This window comes from Microcebus murinus, chromosome 9 (assembly GCF_040939455.1).
Source record: "Microcebus murinus isolate Inina chromosome 9, M.murinus_Inina_mat1.0, whole genome shotgun sequence".
Lineage (NCBI taxonomy): Eukaryota > Metazoa > Chordata > Mammalia > Primates > Cheirogaleidae > Microcebus > Microcebus murinus.
In genome coordinates, this window is record NC_134112.1 from 51,375,401 (window position 1) to 51,395,335 (window position 19,935).

The 19,935-nt window shown below is 37.4% G+C and overlaps 1 protein-coding gene across 1 annotated transcript in view; it reads right to left on the minus strand.

Annotated features, from left to right (window-relative positions):
- GRM3 (glutamate metabotropic receptor 3) overlaps window positions 1-19,935 on the minus strand; it is a 219,878-nt gene that overhangs the window by 87,832 nt on the left and 112,111 nt on the right. The window contains exon 2 of the mRNA XM_012779525.3: window positions 1,960-2,569. Within this exon, the coding sequence (XP_012634979.1) occupies window positions 1,960-2,427 (468 nt within the window). The 5' untranslated portion in view covers window positions 2,428-2,569. The remainder of the gene's footprint in view (window positions 1-1,959; window positions 2,570-19,935) is intronic.

The window sequence follows — 19,935 nt, forward strand, 5'->3', positions numbered from 1 at the left end:
TTTTCCATTTTAGTGTTATTTATGCTCTGGAGATAAAAACCATATCAGCATTTGTGGCTTTACGGTGATATTGACTAGACAAATGAAATAATAAGCCAAGTCTTTTGATGAGTAAGAAGTGCTTCTTCCCTTGAGAACAAATACAGGGTTTTAGTAGCCCACATTTTTTTCTCCTAAACCAGTTTGACCTCTTCTGAGAAGTACATAGATAGTAAAAGAATAAAATTAGACTACAAAGTCTATTTGCAAGGCATAGTTTCTTAATTACCTTGGATAAATTGATATTTACACATCTGCTGTAGAGTACCATTTACTGCAGTGGGAGAAACTAAGGTCAGAAAAAGCACATATGGAATCCCTTACTGCAGTAGTACTGGGTATAATATAGATGTTTATGAAATGATTGGCACTCATCTGATAAAATTATGATTGAAGTATGACAGAGAGATATTTTTAATTCTCTTTTCTCAAATAGAAAATTCCATCTCTCCTGATCCAAGTATGGAAATAGTGGCAAAGTTAACATGATGTGCTTTGAGATGTGCAATATTTTTTATCCATCTAATGAACTCAAAGGGTGTTTATGAAAAACCAATTATCCTAATTACTCATAATATGACTGTGAGCTCTGAAGAAGGAAAGAAATTTGAAATAGCTCATTTAGAACAGCACAGAATTATACCTAGAATTTCAAATGCCACAAATCTGGGATATAGAATTAAGGTTATTCCAATGCACATAGAGCCAATTTAAGTGGTTTGTGACATATAAAGACAACATGAGTGTAATATGGCTTCCCTTAGTGCTTGGGGCTTTGATTATAGTAATCTGGTAGGAGGCAAAGTGTATGGCTCTTATAATCATAGACTTGGATTACTGTGACATTAGTGCTCTCACCAGAAAAATTGTTGAACTTAAGGTAACATATAGAAAGCATATGAGGTAGTTAAAAAAAGCACAAAAGTACAAAAGATCTGAGTTCTAGTTTTTGTGCTATTCATCAGTGGGTGTTTTCATGAAACCAATCTTTCTGGTTTTCTGGGGATTGGAAAATGAGAAGCTTGAGATAGATGATTTCTCAGCTCTTTTATTTCTCTAAAATTCACTAACCCTGTAAGTGAGCATCACAAGAGTTTGAATAATATTTCTTCTTTCCCCAGCAAAATTATGAGAGCCAATTATCAGTGTTTTTTTCTAGTTTAAGTTGTGTGTTAAAGTGATTTTCTTGCTTTTTTTGGTAGTAATCTGGCTTCTCTGCATACATTTTTAGGTTCATATCCTGAGAAATTGTTTATATTTTATCTCTGAACAAAATGATGCTTTATTTTGAAAAAAAAATATAGCTCTGTGATATTATACCTTCTTGTGTTTGATTGCATCAATGACTTCTAAGCATTACTTCATCTTACATTGACACTTTGTTGTGTGACTTTCAACACTTGTACTGTGGGCAGGGCATAATTACTTGCTCCTTGACTTGGGGCTGAACCCTGTGAGTTGCTTTGGCTAATGGGATGTTAGCAGATGTGAAGCAAGCAGAAACTTGAAAGGGGCTTGTGCAGTTGAGTTTCCATTCTCTTGCACCTCTCCATCACTCGGAGAAGAATGTGGCTGGGAATAGGAGGATAAGAGACAACCTGGAGCATAGTCACCTCCAGCTAAAGCCAGCCTCCATCAGTTTACACCAGCTGATCCTCAGATTTGTATGCTAATAAATGGTTTAAGCCACCAAATTGTGAGGAAGTTTATTATGCTGTGATAGCTACTTGATATACTTGTAAACAATTTTGATTGGTAGAAAAATGTTCTGTCTGCAAACCTATATTATCCAATACCAATAATAATTACCTTGTTCAATATCATCCATTGATGAAGTCAGTAGGATATTCTCCTTTTGTTCCCACAAGACATAAGAGCGAAGAGACACAGCCTATCACCAACAGCGCTGGCCAATCTTACCTGTATGGAGACGCTGCTGTAAGAGCCGCCAATGACCCCTGCAATGAGCAGTGGCATGTTTTCTTGAATGGCATAGGATCCATCAGGACACATATACTCAGCTTCATCCACTTTAGTCAAAGATGCTCTGACAAACTCCAGTGATTGCTCTAATGCATAGGTATCCCTTGAACATGTATCCAAAATGTGAACACCCAGCTTCACTCCTGGCAGCAAGTAATTGTCTTTGTTGATTTCATCAATAGCAAACAACATGGCTTCCAGGCGTTGGATCCCACGGTCTTCATTGATTCGCCCACATTCTTCAGTTCCAGTGCCTTTTTCATTAATAGGAAATAGGCCCCCTAAAACAAGGTCACCTTCTATTTTAATCTCCCTCCTTAGAAAGTTATGGTCCCCTAAAGAGAGTAAAAATCCCTTTGAAAATAAAGCTAGGGTAAGAACTTGGAGTCTTGTCAACATCTTCATGAGTCCTGTTTCTGCACTTCTGGGAGATATCAATGGTAGAGCTAATGTTGCCGCTAGTCCTCCTCTCTCATTTCCAAACTGGATCTTTGGCCTGCCCTTCAAATAAGGGAGGAACAGACTAACAGAGCTTGTCACCAAATTCCTAAAGAAACAAAAATTATATGAATAAAAATGACAAAGAAAGCAACAGAGATTACATTGATGGTCCATCCCCAACCAGACCTTTGATGGGATAATGACTCACAAAACCATTCACTAAACACACACTTCACCACTGCACCGGGTACTCTCCCACAGGTATTCTCACTCAGTCCTGACAACTACGATGTAGCTCTTAGTGAAGAATGGGCACCAAGGACCTAAGTGGTAAAGTGACCAAAGTGTACTTCGAATGGATGTAGGGGTCAGAGTCTAGTTTTTCTAATGCCGAGTCCAGTATTCTCTCTGCTGAGTCATCTACTTTGTGTTTGGTAAGGCAGCAACTTGGATATGAGTCTGAATGCCCTCTCTTTCAGCTGTATCTGTAAACTTACCCTTTTTATGGGCTCTTTCCCTTTTTGTTTGGAAACAAAACAAAATGCAATGAACTCTGTAACCATTTCTGCATTTCTACCGTCACGTCCCTGTCCTTCCCTTCATAGATGAGCGCTCTAAAACAATTGCTTGTGGCATTGCCCCTCTTCTTCTCATCTTAGAAGCTCTCAGCCTACTGAAGTTAAGATTCTGCCTCCCCTGCTCTAACACAATGTCTCTGTAAAAAGCTACTACTGATATACTAGGTTCCAAATTGAATAAACCCACTGTAATCCTCATTTTACTTGACCTTAATCAAAATCTTGGCTATTCTTTTCCTGTTACAACTCCCCAGATTTCTGTGCTCATTCTTCACTTTTGACAACATCTTAAATTCTATTGTTTAGCACTTGTCCTCCCTCATCCTTCTACCCACCCCCATTCCTGGGCTAACTCATCTATTTTCATAGTTTCAGTTACCACTTACATGAGCTCCAGACTTCTAGGTCAACTTCTGTTAAATAGCTTTACCAACACATCTCTCATACCCCTCAAGGTCTGCATGTCATAAATTCTCTCTTTATCTCTATGAATAGATCTTCTCTGTTCCTAGGCTGTCAACCCAGAAATCTGCATTCTAGAGTCCTCTCCATTTCATGCCCTGCTATAATCTTCTTATTAGCAAGTAACCCTGTAAAGTCTGCCTGTTTAACATGTCAAGACTGCTGCCTCTTTTCTATCCCCACTGTACTAGACTCTTGTAATCTGTAGCAGGACCACAGCAGTAAGTTCCTATAGAGCTGCTGCCAGCCTCCTAAATACCTTTTTGTGAATTCAGAAAAGATACTCTTTCTCAAGTTCAAAATTTTTAAATTCATTATTATATAACCTGTACAACTATAAATGATGAGGAAAGTGCGATTGCTGGTTGCTGCCTTCTCTAGCCACTGTTAGGAAACTCCTGATGTGGCCCTCACTTCTCAAGGAGTGTAAAGAGTGCTAGTTCTGGGGTGTGCATGGTAGATTGCAGCTTCAGACGGTTCCATAAATCAAGCTTCTTTTTATATCAGAGACTAGAACATACACATCCATTGAGAATCAGGCAAAGACCTGCTGTGAGGATAATGGTTTTGACAGTAAACTAGGATCTTCCCAAGGAACTTTCCAAAACTCTGGTATGGGGCAGTTCAGTGGCTCATACATACGAACCCATGGACCTACTGTTGTATTCTCTGACACCTAGATCCCTAGCGCCAGAGTAAACCCTTGATGTGCACAGTCACTATGCTGGCTCACCTCCCTACCCAACAGATGAGATATATTTATTATTTTCAGAGGCAGGTGAGAGATGCAACAGCATGGGACCCGGGGAGCATTCTTCCCACAGTGTACAGCCACATGTCCTTGTTGTCCTTGTGTATGTGGTTGAGTGTGCCTGTCTACTTTCCTCCTTATGCAGGATTGTGTGTTGATAGGGTTTCATGAAGGAGAGGCTCTCTGAGCTGCTTCCTGACTCATTCAGGATGCCTGAAACTCATACCACCTGTGTGCACTCAGATACATCAGCAAACGTCAACAATTTGAATCATATCCCATTGGAGGAGACACTCAGATGCACAATCTTTCTTACTTTCCACAGTGGCCCACCTCCTGCCAATCTATACTGATTTTCCTTTCCCTGCAAGTTTTAGAATTGACTTGTTATAAATCTATTCTCAGTGCTCCAGGATCTTGCCCCTCAGGAGCTCTCAAGTCCCACTGCTCACTGTGCTCATCAGCTTCGGGCCCCTCCGCTTTTGAACCTTAAGTTCCAGACATTTTAAACCATGTGCAGTCAGTAGGTGATCAGGATGTTGATGACCCTTGCTCCTGCACACGCTGTTCCCTTTGCCAGTAATGCCCTTCTAGGCTCATTTCTTTGGCAAACATCCACTTACCATTTAAGATTCAACAGTCTCTACCAGAAAAGCCCAAGTGTTCTTTCCTATGTCCCTCCTCCAAATTGTTTATTTCCTGTTTTGTAGTCGTGCTGTAGTTTGTTCAAGAATTATTTTCTATTGCTATCATAATTTATATTTTTTTTGCATGCTTAATGGTAATAGATGAAATGGCACAGCATTTAGGATTTTTAAAGTACCAGGAAAAAAAAATCTACAAAAAAATCGAGACAGGAGCTAGTCCAGTGTTTACCTCAACATTTTTGACACTTCTTCCTTCTTGTGTTAGCAGTGCCCTTTAAAATCCAGCTCTCCACTTGCTCTCTGTTCTTTTCACATGGAGCAAGTGATGGGTTGTTTGCTTGAAACTCACAGTCAGCTGGGTTATGTTTTGTTTATTTATTTATGTGTGAATCTCAGCAATGATGGCAGCAGTCATTGGAATGCTCAATGGTAACCTGGGACCTCTCTGGGAGATCTGCCACAGGTCATCAGAAAGTCTAATAATAATAGTTTTTTTAAAAGTTGATACTTTAGTAGAATTTTTTTTTGTTTCATTTATCAATTTCTGGTCTCTTTGATCTTTGTGTGCAATTCCCTTTGAAGCAAAACTGCCATGGACGGCAAAAGACACTGTGATCATTATTGCTAATGATAAAGATGCAGAAATTGCTCTATAAAGTAATTGTTTTATGTGCTTATAAAAGAGAATATATAATCAAAAGAAGGCCATCGATCCAGACTTTCTATGTATCTTCATAAAAAATATAGACATCTTTTAAATGTGAACAAAGTTTGACTACTCAAAGAGTAAAGATGACCGTATAGTCTATGGAAAGTTTAATTCTCTATTGGGAAAGTGGTCTTAGCCAAAGAAGACTTCAATGAAACATCATGTCACACCAAAAGTGATAGTCCTTATCTGTCTACCTGTTTCACAGGTGGGGGATGTGTTGTATTTATCGTTGTGTATCTAGGGCCTGGCATAGGGTCTGCAGTACAGAAGATGGTTAGCATGGGACTAAAGGTTTCTTGAAGAAATATAGACATCCGTGACAACTATGTTTGTAAATGACTGTTTGCTATTTTATTTGTGGCATGTGGAATGGGAATTAAAGAAGAGAAATAGGTTGTTTTTATTTCATTACCTGCATGATCGCTTCAGATGCTCTTCCCATATTACATTCTTTGATGATAGGACTGCCAGCAGGTAGAAATATAGTAATTACTGCTGATGAGGAAAAAATAAAAAAAACCAACCAAACCCTGTAAAATAATTTAAAAAGGTTTATTCTCAGCTGAATCTGGGTGACCTAGAGCACATGGTCTCAAGAGGTCCTGAGAAAATGTGCTCCAGGCAACCGGGTTACAGTTTGGTTTTATTCATTCATGGAGACAGGAAATACATGTAAAATCGTAAATCAAAACATGGAAGGCATACATTGGTTTGGCCTGACAAGGTAGAATATCTCAAAGTGGGAAAGTTTATAGGTTTTAGGTGGGTTTAAAGATTCTTTGATTTGTTATTGGCTAAAGAAATGAAGCTTTGTCTAAAGGCTAAGAATGTTTTAAGATAAGGAAGTCTGTTAATCGGAGACAAGTCACCAGACATTTAGGACCTTTACCTCAAAGCTCAAGTGATCTGTTAAGTAAATTGATGGCCTGCAGGTATGGTTTGAGCTTTGTCTTGTATGACCTTAGGTCCTGTTAGTGATTTAGTATCTTACTGTTTCAGAGAGTAACTCCAAAAGGGAGAGGGGATAGTGAGGCATTTCTAACCTCACTTCTCCTCATGGCCAACAACTCAGCTTTAAGGTTTTTCTGGTGTCCCCTTGGCCAAGGGGGGTCCATATAGTCAGCTGGGGGGCTTAAGATTTTATTTTAGTTCACATTACTTTGTATTATGTTTTGTATTATGCAAGAGAAAATGCTGCCTTTGTATTTGAAAATTGCAACTGAGGTAGGTCCCTAGGAAGCTGGGAGAGATGTAGACCTGAGCTGACCTACATTTACTTCTTAAGTTTTTGGGCGAGAGAACATACATATTATCCTTTCTCAAAGCTTCAGAGATGCATTCACCTATGAAATATTTATTGAACATCTACTATGTATGTGCTGGGCTGACCTAGATACCTAGGTGTGTATCTATGATACTATGTGTGTATCTATGATACTATGTGTGTATCTAGGTGACCTAGATACCTAGGATATGTACTTTAATTGTAAACAAATGAACATTACCCATGCTGTCAAATGACATTCTAAATGCTTACACATTTTTATATAGAGCGATGGAAAAATATGTATCTCTGTTTCTACCAACTATTTCCGACATTTGTGAAAATCTTGAAAGTAAGTATACCATGGGTTTCCTTTAATATGATAATTGTTACTAAGTGCTTGGCTTAAAAAGCAACCTGTTCATACTACATATAGTATATAAATTTAAAAATTATACAGACCATAAAACAAGTTGGTTGATAACAATTTAATGTAAAATATTTTTCCTTTAAGCCCTCTGACAGGGCATCTTTAAGTAACATTTAATGTAGTCTTAGAGACTTACAAATCGAAGATCAATTAGATCAATATTTAAATTCACTGTCTTAGTATTTTCTTATTTACCTTTCCTTTAAAGCAGAATTTATAATGATTAAGATGTAGGATCATGCATAATTTAGAAACACTTAGCATTATTTAAAATGAAGCCCTAAGAAACTGAGAGAAGAAATTAAAATTTAACATTGAAGTATAGAAAAACATTCTTAATTCAATGCAACTGTTTATCTCTGTGTAACAGCTTATCGAATTGTGGGAAAGGGCATCAACTACCTCTGTTCAGGTTCTTTTTGTTAGAAATCAGTCAGCAGCACATTCCCCAGATAAAGAGGCTCCCTACTGCAGCCACATTCATATGCAGCTGGAGAATTGCAGCTCTACAGTCAAAGTTCTCCATTCAGGAATAATGAGTGATGTGTCAACCATAAACAAGCATGTGTAGCCCTCTCTGTAGGCAACCTGCTCACCAATGTTTTATTAATCGGTGCATTAATAGAATCTCAGAGGTTTGCTGTGAATATAACCCCTGGAATATGTGAGTGCAAAACATTTCTATATTCTGCATATGCTAATATGTATTTTTCTTCCTCTCTTGACTCTGCCCGGGACTTGGTGTTAGAAATGAAAAATGCACGTTGACTCAATGAATAAGTAGTGTCTCCAGGAAAAGGAAGGGGTCTATCTGAGAGATATAATGTCAGAAACTATGCTCACTCTTTCCCAGAAATAAACTCTTAAGTTGCTAAAGGGCTTCTGAGAGTGCTCACAGCCTGCCCACCCAACCAATCTGGAGCAGAGTCAGGGTTAGTTCTAGCATGAGCAATTTGACTGTGACTTATTTTTCAGCTGGTAGAATTATAGGAAAAAAGACCCTTACTCTTGGACTGGCTTTTTCAATTGGGTAAACAGAGGCTGTAGTTACACTGGCATTTTTAATGGCAGAATATATCATTGCATGATTGTACTATTAATTCTTTTACTCTTACTAGGAAAAAAGGCATCTTTATCCCAAGAAGTTTTTAAGAAACTATTATGAATAGCCGATTATTTAAAACTCACTAATTTTTAGCAGATCTGGCTTAAAATTTCTTCCTCTCGTCGCTTTCCACACTACTTCAGCTGTAAGGTATCCTTCCATTTGCCAAATCCCCTGACACTTTGTGCTATGTTTATTATGAGGATCATATTTTGTTTAATATTTTATTTGCATAGTTTTTTAAAATTGAAAATTATTTTTCCTTCTTTCATTGTATTGTAAGCTACTATATATCAAGGACAATGCTGTAGATATTGTGATATTTTCCATAGTGCCTCACATACAGTTGTCAAATGTTGGTTAAATGATAAATTCCAAGTAGTGTGTAAGTTTTGAAGGATTAATCAGGAGTTTGGAGAAATAATTTGGAAATTCCATTCATAGAATGAACATTGCTATAAAAACTGTCATTTTCAAGATGATGTTATAGGAGGCCAAGACTCAACTTTGGCACTAGAGAAATTTGACCCAAATAGCTCTAATCTGACTTTTTGATGTTAAATTGGTTGATTTTTAGGGGAAAGAAAGTATAAACTAAAACTAGAAAACTTGAGAGCATTTGGAGAAACTAGAAATAGAATATGGGTTGTTGATCAGAAAGAGATCAGAAGGAATGGAAAAGCAACACATCAAATGACATGTAAAGTTCCTTGAAAACATGAAGAACAGGGAGGAATAGCAGATTCCAGGCCTGTACAATAAGATTTGAAATTAGGGAGAAGACTTTTGCTTTCTTTCAAATTTCTTGCGTTTAAGGCTGTTTGAAATCCCATAATTTATATGAAGTTTCAAATAACCAAAATATTAGATTGAGTAGTGAGAATTAATTGATGAGATCTTTTCCTACAACCTGTTTTATTCATAGATAAGGTATGGTGATGATGCCAAAAGGAGAAAGGCCCACTTTACTATTTGGCCTTGGAACAAAAACGAATTAAAAAATAAAAATCATATCTTCTGTTTGCTTTATCTTCTCACTTTAGAGGAAAGTGTTGATATGAGGTAGGCAAACATAAATTTACAATTGTGCTAAACTTTGGTCCTTAGGGTAATTTCTGGGAATTTATTTCCAATCAACAGTATTAAGTTGGTTGGGTTATTCAATATGCAATATATGAAAAATTTATTCACTTCCCTTCAAAGTAAATCTTTATTTTTTTAAAACACTAAAGTGCATGGTATTTTCCTGTGTGTGTGTGTGTGTGTGTGTGTGTGTGTGTGTGAATGCCCGTGTGTTTTGCCATTTCAGCTGTTTTATCATCTTCAATCTTCCTAACCTCGTTACAAACCTTGTTACAACCTCTGAATTGGAGTCTCCCCAAACTCACTGCGGTCCACCTTTGTCCTTTTACTCTTACAAGCTGCCAAGTCTAATAGAAGTTAGAAGTTTGTCAGCATAAAAAGACAGTATAGAAACTGGGTTTGTTAAAAGCTTTCCCTATAGCCCTGACCCAAATGGTGAAGGGGCAGAAATGGAGGAATGCCATTTATCGGAGAACGTTTTTGCCTGTTGGCAATATGATCCCTCAAGTGGCTATTATTAATAATATTCTGAGCATATACAGTCTCTTTTCTTGTATAATTTCAAAATGTTCTGCACAGTGAATTAACTCTTATTGCTTTCTGGTGAGAGAGAATTCTATTATCTATTGCTAAGTAGAGAAAGTGAGAGAGAGACTGAGAGACAGAAAATAAAGCAAAATGTTCATGGTGGTAGTCAGTAGCAAATATAGAATTAGGATTTAGGAAGATTTTGCCATTATTGTACAATCAAGTTTACAAGAGAGAATAGATGTCATACATGTTTCCACAAAAATTTCACCCCCATCTCTTAAATATTCCTCAATACATAAATGGTAAAATGGTTGGAACAGCACTCTCTTGGCTAAATGAAGTCTTTAGAATATCTGTAGGTGGCTTCTGTTTGTGGCCATGTCATAATAACTGGGTATTGAACTTTTTCATCTGCTGAAAATAATTATAAAACTGGACAAAATATATGAAGCAAACTATGAGGTTATTAAGTATGAAATGTCCAATTTCCTTAAGTACTAAGTTTGACAGTTCACTGACATTTCACTTTGACACTTCTTGTTTTATTTTTATTGTGAAGGTACATCCTCAGTCTTTCAAACACACTTTGTGGCTTGGGATTATCTTTTAAATTTTTTTTAGAGCAATTTTTGTGAAACCATGGATAAGTCAAAAATTCATGTTATTTTCAAATATGAGTTCTGTCTCAGAATCAATCCGGTATAGACAGCTCAAAATATCATCGAAGTGTTTGGGAAGGGTGTGGCTAATGAACGCACAGTATGTCAATGGTTTGAGAAGTTCTGTTCTGGTGACTTTAATTTTGAAAATGAGTCATGTAAACGACCTGAGACCAAGGTGGATAATGAAGAGCTGAAAGCTGTAGTGGAAGTGAATCTGTCTCAACCTATGCATGAATAAGCAGCAAGGTTTGATATTACTATTTCAATAATATTGGACCATTTGAAACAAATGGGCAAGGTAAAGAAGCTGCATAGATGGGTTCCACATGAATTAAACAAGCCTTGGAAAAGAAATTCTTTCTAAGGTTGCCTTTCTTTGCTTTCACAACATAAAGGTGAAGCATTTCTACACTGTATTTTGATGTATGATGGAAAATCATTTCCTTTTGACAATCACAAGCATTCGCCACAATGGCTGAATAAAGATGAAGTGCTGAAACACAGTCTAAAACCAAATATTCATCCGGGAAAGCTAATGGCATATGTTTGGTATTCCGGCATTAGTATTATTCACTACAGCTTCATGAAACCTTGTCGATCATTTACAGTGGATGTCTACTGCAACCAGTTGGATGAAATGATGAGGATGCTTGTGATTAAGCAGCCCAGATTGGTCAATAGAGAGAGGCCAATCTTTTTGCAAGACAACACTCTACCACAAGCCACACAAACAATGCTGTTCAAACTACAGAAGCTGGACTAGGAAACTCTGTCACTGTCATCCACCCTATTCACCAGTGGGTGACGTGTACCAACTGACTACCACTTCTCCCAGGCTTTGGACCATTACTTGCAAGGAAAAATACTCAATTTCTCAACAAGCTGTGGAAACTGCTTTTGTGATTTCATTGCCACTCGCTCTCCAGGCTTCTTCGCTGCTGGCATAAACAAGCTCCTGGTAAGATGGCAAAACTGTGCTGATAGTTTAGGCTCATACTTTGATTAATTGTATTGCTTCTTGTTTAAAGTACAATAAACGACACTTTTGATTTGAAATCAGACATTTCATATTTAATGTTATCCCTTGAGAGCAATAAAAACATGAGGGCTATCTCTTGATTACTCCATAATTCTCCAGCATTCTTGAGCATGGTGTCTTGCCATGGAACAGTGGCAGTCCTCCTGACATGAAGAGGCAGAGTTTAGAGTTCTAGGCTGCTAAGGTGGTTGCAATTTGTGGGGCAGACAGCTGTGTGGAGATTATGGGCAGAAGATCTTTGTGCTGCAAGGGTTTGGATGGTCATACACAGGGTAAGACGGAGTGAGGCCTAGCAGAGAATACCTGCCTGCCTGAGAGATAAGCATTGATATCAGAGATAATATATATCTGAGAGATATTAGAGTTCCCACTCAGCTGGATTGGAGAAACCAAACTAGGTATAATAACTTTGCACTTTCTATTAAAACCCTGGAAAGACTATACTCTATTAGTAAGGGCTGAGCTCTGGAATAAGGCATATGCCATAGGACTAAGTACTAATTAGACCTGCCATAATAAATAATAAAACAAAGCCTAAAAATCTAAAATGATTCACCAGTTATTTATCTGACTTCTGGGACAAAACTCTTAAGGGAAGATGACATAATTGAGAGTGGCTACAAATGTATGCTTCACAATGACCAGCATACAATAAAAATTGTTAGACATATAAGAAAACAGAAAAAATGTCACCCAGAGTATAGAGAGAAAGCATCATTAGAAATAGGCCCCAAAGTGACTCACATTTTGAAATTAGCAGGCAAGGACTGCTAAATTGACTATTATAAATATGTTCAAACACTTAAAAAATGAATGAGGAATCTCAGCAGAGAAATAAAACAAACAAAAAAAAGATACAAAACTTCTAGAATTCAAAATTACAATATATGAAATAAAAATTTCCTGATAGGGAGCACAGATCAGAGATAGCAAAATAGTAAACTTAAAAATAGGTAAAAAGCAATTATCCATTATAATTAGAGAGAAAAATGATTGAAAAGAAATTGAACAAAGGTGGTTGGACAATATGAAGTAGCCTAACACATGTATAATTAGAGCTTAGAAGAAGAGACTAGAGAAAGGAAGAAAAAAATACTTGAAGAAATAATGGTTGAAATTCCCCAAATTTAGTGATAAACACAGATTATAAAACCAAGAAGCTCAGCAAACCTTAAAGATGATAAATACAAATAAAACCATATGTAGCCAAATCATAGTCGAATTGATCAAAAACTGAAGATAAAAGAAAGACCTTGAAGACAGAATAAAACAGCATATATGCACAGGGAACAACACTATGAATGATGGTTGACTTACTATCAGAAAAAATAACAGCCATAATCCAATGGAATCTTATCTTTAAAGTTCTGGGGGAAAAAACCAGTCAATCACTACAGAATTCTCTTTTCAGTTAAACTATACTTCAAGAATGAAGGTGATATAGAGACATTTTTCAGGCAACTGAAACAGATTTCATTATCAGTAGACTTACACCATAAGAAATGCTAAAGGGATTATTCCAAAGTAAGAGGAAGCAACACCTGACGGAAAATGAAATCTACAAGAAGAAATGAAGAGCATGGAAATTGCCAATATGTGGATTAATAGAGAAGAATATCTGTAAGTCTAGCCATTAGGCAGTGTTAGGATAAATTCAAGAAAGCTGTATTTGTCACAAATAAAAAAAACAGTAAGAAAAGATGAGTTTCACAAAGATTTTTTCCATTTTATAGTTTGATTTTATTTCTGTGTATATATGTTTGCATTTATCTTCCATCCTTAGCTAAAAACCCCTTATGGAGTTCTACTAAAAGTATGATCCCATAATTCAAAGGCCATGCTTCTGAAAGTAGCATCCAATAGCACATTTTTCTTTAATTTTATAGTTGCTAATAGATTCAGTTAAGGCTGAAAGCCAGCTGGTACACACCGATATAGCTGTACTAGTTAAAATATTGAAATACTTCCATCCACTTGGTGAATAGCCAATCTTAGCAAGCTCTTGAGTATTCCTTCACTGTCCTGGCTATTGTTGTCCCTCCTCTGGCATTTCCCCACATACCCTTCTCCCACCCCTCACTCTGAATTTCCTCCTGACCTAGCAACTAAAGTGTTAAGTTCTGGCATAGTAGGGTCTTTAGCTTCTACCTCCAAGGTTATAGTTGATTCCCATTTTGATAACTTGATGCTAGTTGTTAAACCTTTTGAATATCCCCTCTGAAATGACTTGCTGAAATAAGATGTTAGAAATTTGGGGAAAGCTTCACTTTTAAGCAAAATCCTCATCAGCTAAAACAAAACTATATTTTCCCTTACAGTTTGACTTATTAGCATTCATTTCCCACTTTTTTCTGGAAGCTACATCACAATTTTCCTTTGGGAACAAACACATATGTTCCTAAGGTGAGGTGAATTCATTCCTGGCTTGATAGGTGGCACCTGGTGTTAAGTGTCCCTGGCTACAGCAATTGGTTAGGGATGAGCCTGTCACCAAATCATTGCCACTAGAGAAAAACATCCTCTTTCTGTTATAGTGGCTTAGTGGAAGGGATGTAAGCCCAGAGCTGCTGGTGACCATCTTACCACCATGACAAAAGCCTGCCTGAGAATAAACATAGAGAAATGCAAAGCCAAGAGATAGGGCAATAGTGAAACCTGGTAATATTATATATGCTGCTTAATCCAGCTAAAATTCCATAGTTACGTGAGATAATAATTTCCTTTTTTTTTCATCATTCAGTTTGAAATCTGCTTTATGTCATTCATCACTAAAAAAATTCCTAGATAGCATCTCTGCTTTCCCCATTCCTTTTCCATCAAAGATACTAAAACTTATTGAGCACCTATTACATGCTAAAACTACATAAATTATTTTATTTAATTCCACAACTTTTCTTCCATCTAAGTATGCCCTTCCACAGATGCCTGATACTTGAATCTCAGATGGCCCCAGGCTTCCTGATGGCTCCCATTGTGCTACCCTATTTTTGACAGGTCTGTCCAGAAATGCAACTACTCCAAAGTCATCCCTTCCTTCAGGCTCTTATGTGAATTTCAGTCTTCTCTATTCTCTTATTTATCACAAAACACGTCATCTGATATATTAAGCCATCAGCTTTTAGAACATTAATGCAAATTAATTTGTCACTTGCTTAGGGATGATCAAATTTTCCACTGGACCAAAACACTGGTTTGCAAAAATAAGAAGAGAAACCTAAATGTGCGGATAATTAAGTATCAGAGCCTAACCAATGTTCTTCAAGTTATAGCACTTATGAACCCCATACTCAAATAGAAGCCAATTTGAATATATCAGGAACTGTGAGATTTCAGACTAGAATAATCCTGACCTCAACATACAGGTAATTAAATGCCATTGATAAGTTATCACTGCTACAATAGAGCTGTTCTGTCACTTAAGTGACCTTAAAATATATTTTTTAGTTGTGTTTTGCTGAAAAATTTTGGGGAAAATCATTAGTGTGCCATCATCCACTGATATGAGCTCTCAGGAGCCAATTATGCATATCTCTTCACAAGTCTGTGTTCAGTGGCATCATGTCAGTAGCTTAAAATTGTCCATGGTGGGAGTATTTACATCACAGAAATCAACAAACACTAAAAATCCATCTCCCCACAAGTCCCTAATATCTAGTTGTCAAATATTTACCAGCACACCATAGGTGGTAAATTTAACAATGTGCTTTTAAAATCCACTCCTAGAGAATCAAATAGAAAAAGACTTGAAAGCAATATGGCATAGTACCTTAGACCAGAGTTTTTCTAACTGCACAATAAATTTTCACAACCTTTTCATGTGTCATGATCTGTATTAGTAAATTGCAATGTTTATTTTAAAAGGAAATAGAATAGTTTCAAATGTAATAAAAATATCAACACACTAATATAAAGCACTTACGTAGAAAGGGGAGATATTATTTTCTAAGATTTTTTTTTACATGAAGCAGGTTTTTTGCTTACAGACAGGCAGCAAGGGACAACAGAAGCCTGGGAGTCACTGGGCACAGGTCTCTCTCTCAAAATTTTTTGTTATGCATATATGTGTATATGAGTATTTGTTCTGGATTACAATGTAAAATAATTTCTTGGTCATGTTAAAAAATGAAAAACTAGAAAGTTTGAAAGCCACTATTTTGGAATGTGGGCTCTGTAGTCAAATGGTTGAATCTATTACTATATCATGGCCTCGTCATATGCCCACCTCTCTGTGTCTCACAGTACATGTATGCAAAATGAAGACGACAATAATAGTGCTTATCTCATCAGGTTGTTTTGGGAATTAAATGGAATAATAATAACTCTTAGCTATTATTAAAATCATTGGTAGTAAAGATAATTTATCAATGGCTTCAGTGACATTGGAGGGTTTTCTGGACTCTCCACATAATCATCATCTTCTAGCATCTGGCCTTTCTTCTTGTTGATGTGTAGGTGATATGTGATCTTGGGGAATTCCAGGCTGTCTGGATGGTGCAAGGAGGGACCTAAGCTTCAAGGTATCCAGTAAATTCTGGATTGTTCAGTGCTTATAGATGCTCAATACAATAAAATGGCAGGAGAAGGTGGAGAAGGGTCACCCACCAACACCAGAAATAATGAAAAGATGCAAGGTTCACACCTTAATTTGTTCTGTTTCCCTGGAAAATGTTTTCATTCCTGCTCCCTTGATCCCTTACTGTTGTATTGAGTTTTGTTGGGAGGGGGCTGGGCACTTCTTGTCCTGAGTTGGTCTGGACTAGGACATTAACTGACTCCTAATGCTAAGAACAGAATATTTTCTAAAATTCTGGCAGCCAAATTGTCTGTGATTTAATTTTTATTATCCCATGGCTTTAGGGACTTTAGCCACAGAGGGTTTGGGCCCTCTGTAACAATTATTAGTCTTTAAATTCCATGGCAACTACTGTGCCTGTGCCAACAAGTCTGGGCTGCCTTCTGCCCTCTTATCTACTTCCTGCAGGAGTTTCAAGGAGAATTGATCCATACTATCTTAGTGCACATCTAGATGCAGGAAACTCCCAACATATAGCTGTAACTTGAGACAGATTTTTAACTAGCAGGGCCAACATGTCTTTTGTATAGCTTTGAACTTTTAAACTGGTTCTGATTCTATCCATGCTTCAAAAAGACCAAATATAACACAAAGCCATCATATAATACAGCCTCAAGGTTTGCTTTCCTTTTTTGGTATTATTCCCTAGTTGTCAGCCTGAAATTATGGCACTCTTGTGTTACACAAGGGTCCATGTCCCCAGGTAGCAAAGGGAGAGATAGACACAAATGAGTGCATGTTGCCTGGATCTGTTTACATAGAGGCCTAAACCAAGCCAAGGTAATCTATGGTGTTGGAGGTCAGGATGGGTATTACTCTTGGGGGTGTTGGGGGTTTGTGACTGGTAGGAAGCATGAGGAGACTTCCTGAGTGCTGGTAAATTTCTTGATCTGGATTCTTGCTTTATGGAAGGTGTTCGGTTTGTGAAAATTCACTAAGCTGCGTAATTTATGAGGCATGCATTTTTCAGTTTGTATATTACACTTCAGTGAAAATTTAAAATAAGAAAGCACAGCTGAAACAAAAAAGAATGGTTAGTGTGTCTGTGTATTTTCAAAAAATGGTCGTAGATGACAAATTGGCCCACAGGAGTGTTGACATGAACTTGCAGCTGCGGACTTATTAACAACACTAACCCTGGTGAGAGGCTCCCCTGATGCCTGGTGGGAAGCCCTAGTGTACAGTGAGGTGTCTCACTTCATGCGAGTGAATGATGGCCATGCAGAAGTCCACTCTTACTAGAATAGCAGGCCAGCTGCTTTCCTGCCTGTATTTAAGCAGAAACCAGGAATCTGGGTATAAATGACAAATACATCAGTCACACACAGCCTGACATTTGGTTCCTGCAGCTGTGTAGTGTAGGCTAGATGGGAATGAAAGGGAAGAGTGAGTTCTACTTGGAAGGGCCGAGCTTCAGGCCCATTCTGAAGTTGGGCAACTATTGCTTGCACAGTTTGAGTTCTGAAAAGTGAATGAAATTATTCTTTGGCTTAATGATGTACCAATGTTTAAAAAATTCCCTTCAATAATTTAAACCAAATTGCTTATTGTGCCTGTTATGTGCCAGGCCCTGTGGAAGGTTCTAAGGATACAAGAATGGGTAGTACAGCATCCCTGCTAAATACAATAAACATGTGGTTTCTTGGGACTCTGATAAACATCAAAAGCTAAATATAAAACATAACTCAAATTGATTTTGGCAGTGTACTGCAGTGTGTCAAATCTGAGGAGGACAAAGGCTTTGCCCCTCAATGCCATAATCGGTTGCTTCTAACTTTTAGGTTGGGCTAGATTATCATTTCTAGCCAGATACCCAAACTGCCCTGGCAGAGTTCTAAGGGCTTAGGATTATCATTACTTCCTCCAGAAGCAGTTAACCTTTGAGTGTAACTATCTTGCCCACTGTGATGTCCGATGCCCTTTCAAACAACTGGGAAACTGATGCCAGCAGAGATCAACTCACTGGCCCGAGATCAAAATGTCAATAGAGAGAAATGTCCTAAGAATGTTTCCCAGACATCTGCTTCTATTATTTTCCTTATGCTCTGCATTTCTGGTTACAGTGGACTCTCATATTTAAAATGTTCACCAATAATGTATCAAATGTTGGATTTAATTATCCTTCCCCTCTCAGTCTTTCAGGTACATGATCTTTTCTCTGTGCTTGAGCTTTCACCAAGTCCTGGTTGCTGTTTTACTCACAATAGCTCCCAAATTTGGCTTTTCTCGGGTTGCTATTGTTAGATAACATCAATCTTTTATTGATCTTTGTTTCTGACTGCCAAGGCCTTCTTCTATTTGGATTTCACACATTTTTTTTCTCTCTACTTCAGTCTACTCAAGATAGTTCTCTAAACTCGTATGTGTTACCTGTGGTCGCTTGGAACAGATTCAAATATCTCTTGTCACTCTAAATTTAGTCTTAGCAGCACCGGTTTCAATCACTTCATCCATTCACTTCTTTTCTCTTTTATGGACCATTTTCTTTAGCTCCAAGGAAACACACTAACTCCTTGTGTTTTTTTTTTTTTTTTTCCGTTTCATTTCTACCTCAGCATATTATTCCAAGTCTGGACAAATTAATTCAGTTGGTTAGCTCTTTGAACTAGTAAAGCATACTTGATTTGATTTGTCCAATTTGCATTATTCTAGAGAAAACTTATGTTACACGTTAGGTCATAGTCTGTCTTACACAAACATGCTATTGGTCATAAAGTAAACTGTGGTACAAGTTACCTGGTGTGCTTTGCACAAGCCAGGTGTCATAGCTAACCTCATGAGTTGCAGCAGATCTGTGTAGGTTAGTGCGATCTTTCCTTGTCATGGATAGTGCGCTGCCAGGCATATAGCTGGAGTGCAATAAATATTTGTTGACTAAGTAAATGAATGAGTGTTTTCTCCTTTTGTTTCTCACTTTGTAATAAATCTCAGCTTTATTTTTCACTAAACTCCTTCATTCCTGAATTGGAAAAGTAACTAACATTTTTTAAAACTCATATGCAAGTTGCTTTACATATGCTCATTTACTCTTCCCAAGATTTCTGTTGTAAATAGATGAGTAAAACTAGTTCAGGGAAAAACTTAAGTACTTCTTGCTCAGGACTCCTCAGTCACTAAGTAGTGGAACAAATTTGTCCAATTCCCAGTTCATTGACTGGGAATAAATCCGTTTATGACTCCCTTTCATTGAGAATTTTGTCCTAACATCCCAGAGTACTCTGAAAGGCAGTTATGATGTGACATATTAGGCATCTTCAGTGGCTTATTTGTCTTTCTGGTGCTTTTCTTTCCTTGAGCATATTTGTATTAGCTTCAATTAAATTCCTACAACATTATTGCCTCAAAACTATTTTGTCTGAGGTCTATACATGTTCCAGTTTAGTTTTAGGAGAGCTGTTCTTCTAGGTCATGACACTTGAAAATGATCCTGCCTCAAGAGGGGACCTCTGAACATGAATTTGTTTCCACATCTGGCACCCATTAGCCTTCTCATCAAGACCGTTTCTGGAGCCAACTCCATCCACTGTCCAGATGTTTCTTTTACTTGTGGCTTAGCACAAGATATTTACACCTTGCTGTTTAGCATAGATATGGGGTAATAACCTTGGGGAATTTTGAAAGCCCTGAACTGCAAT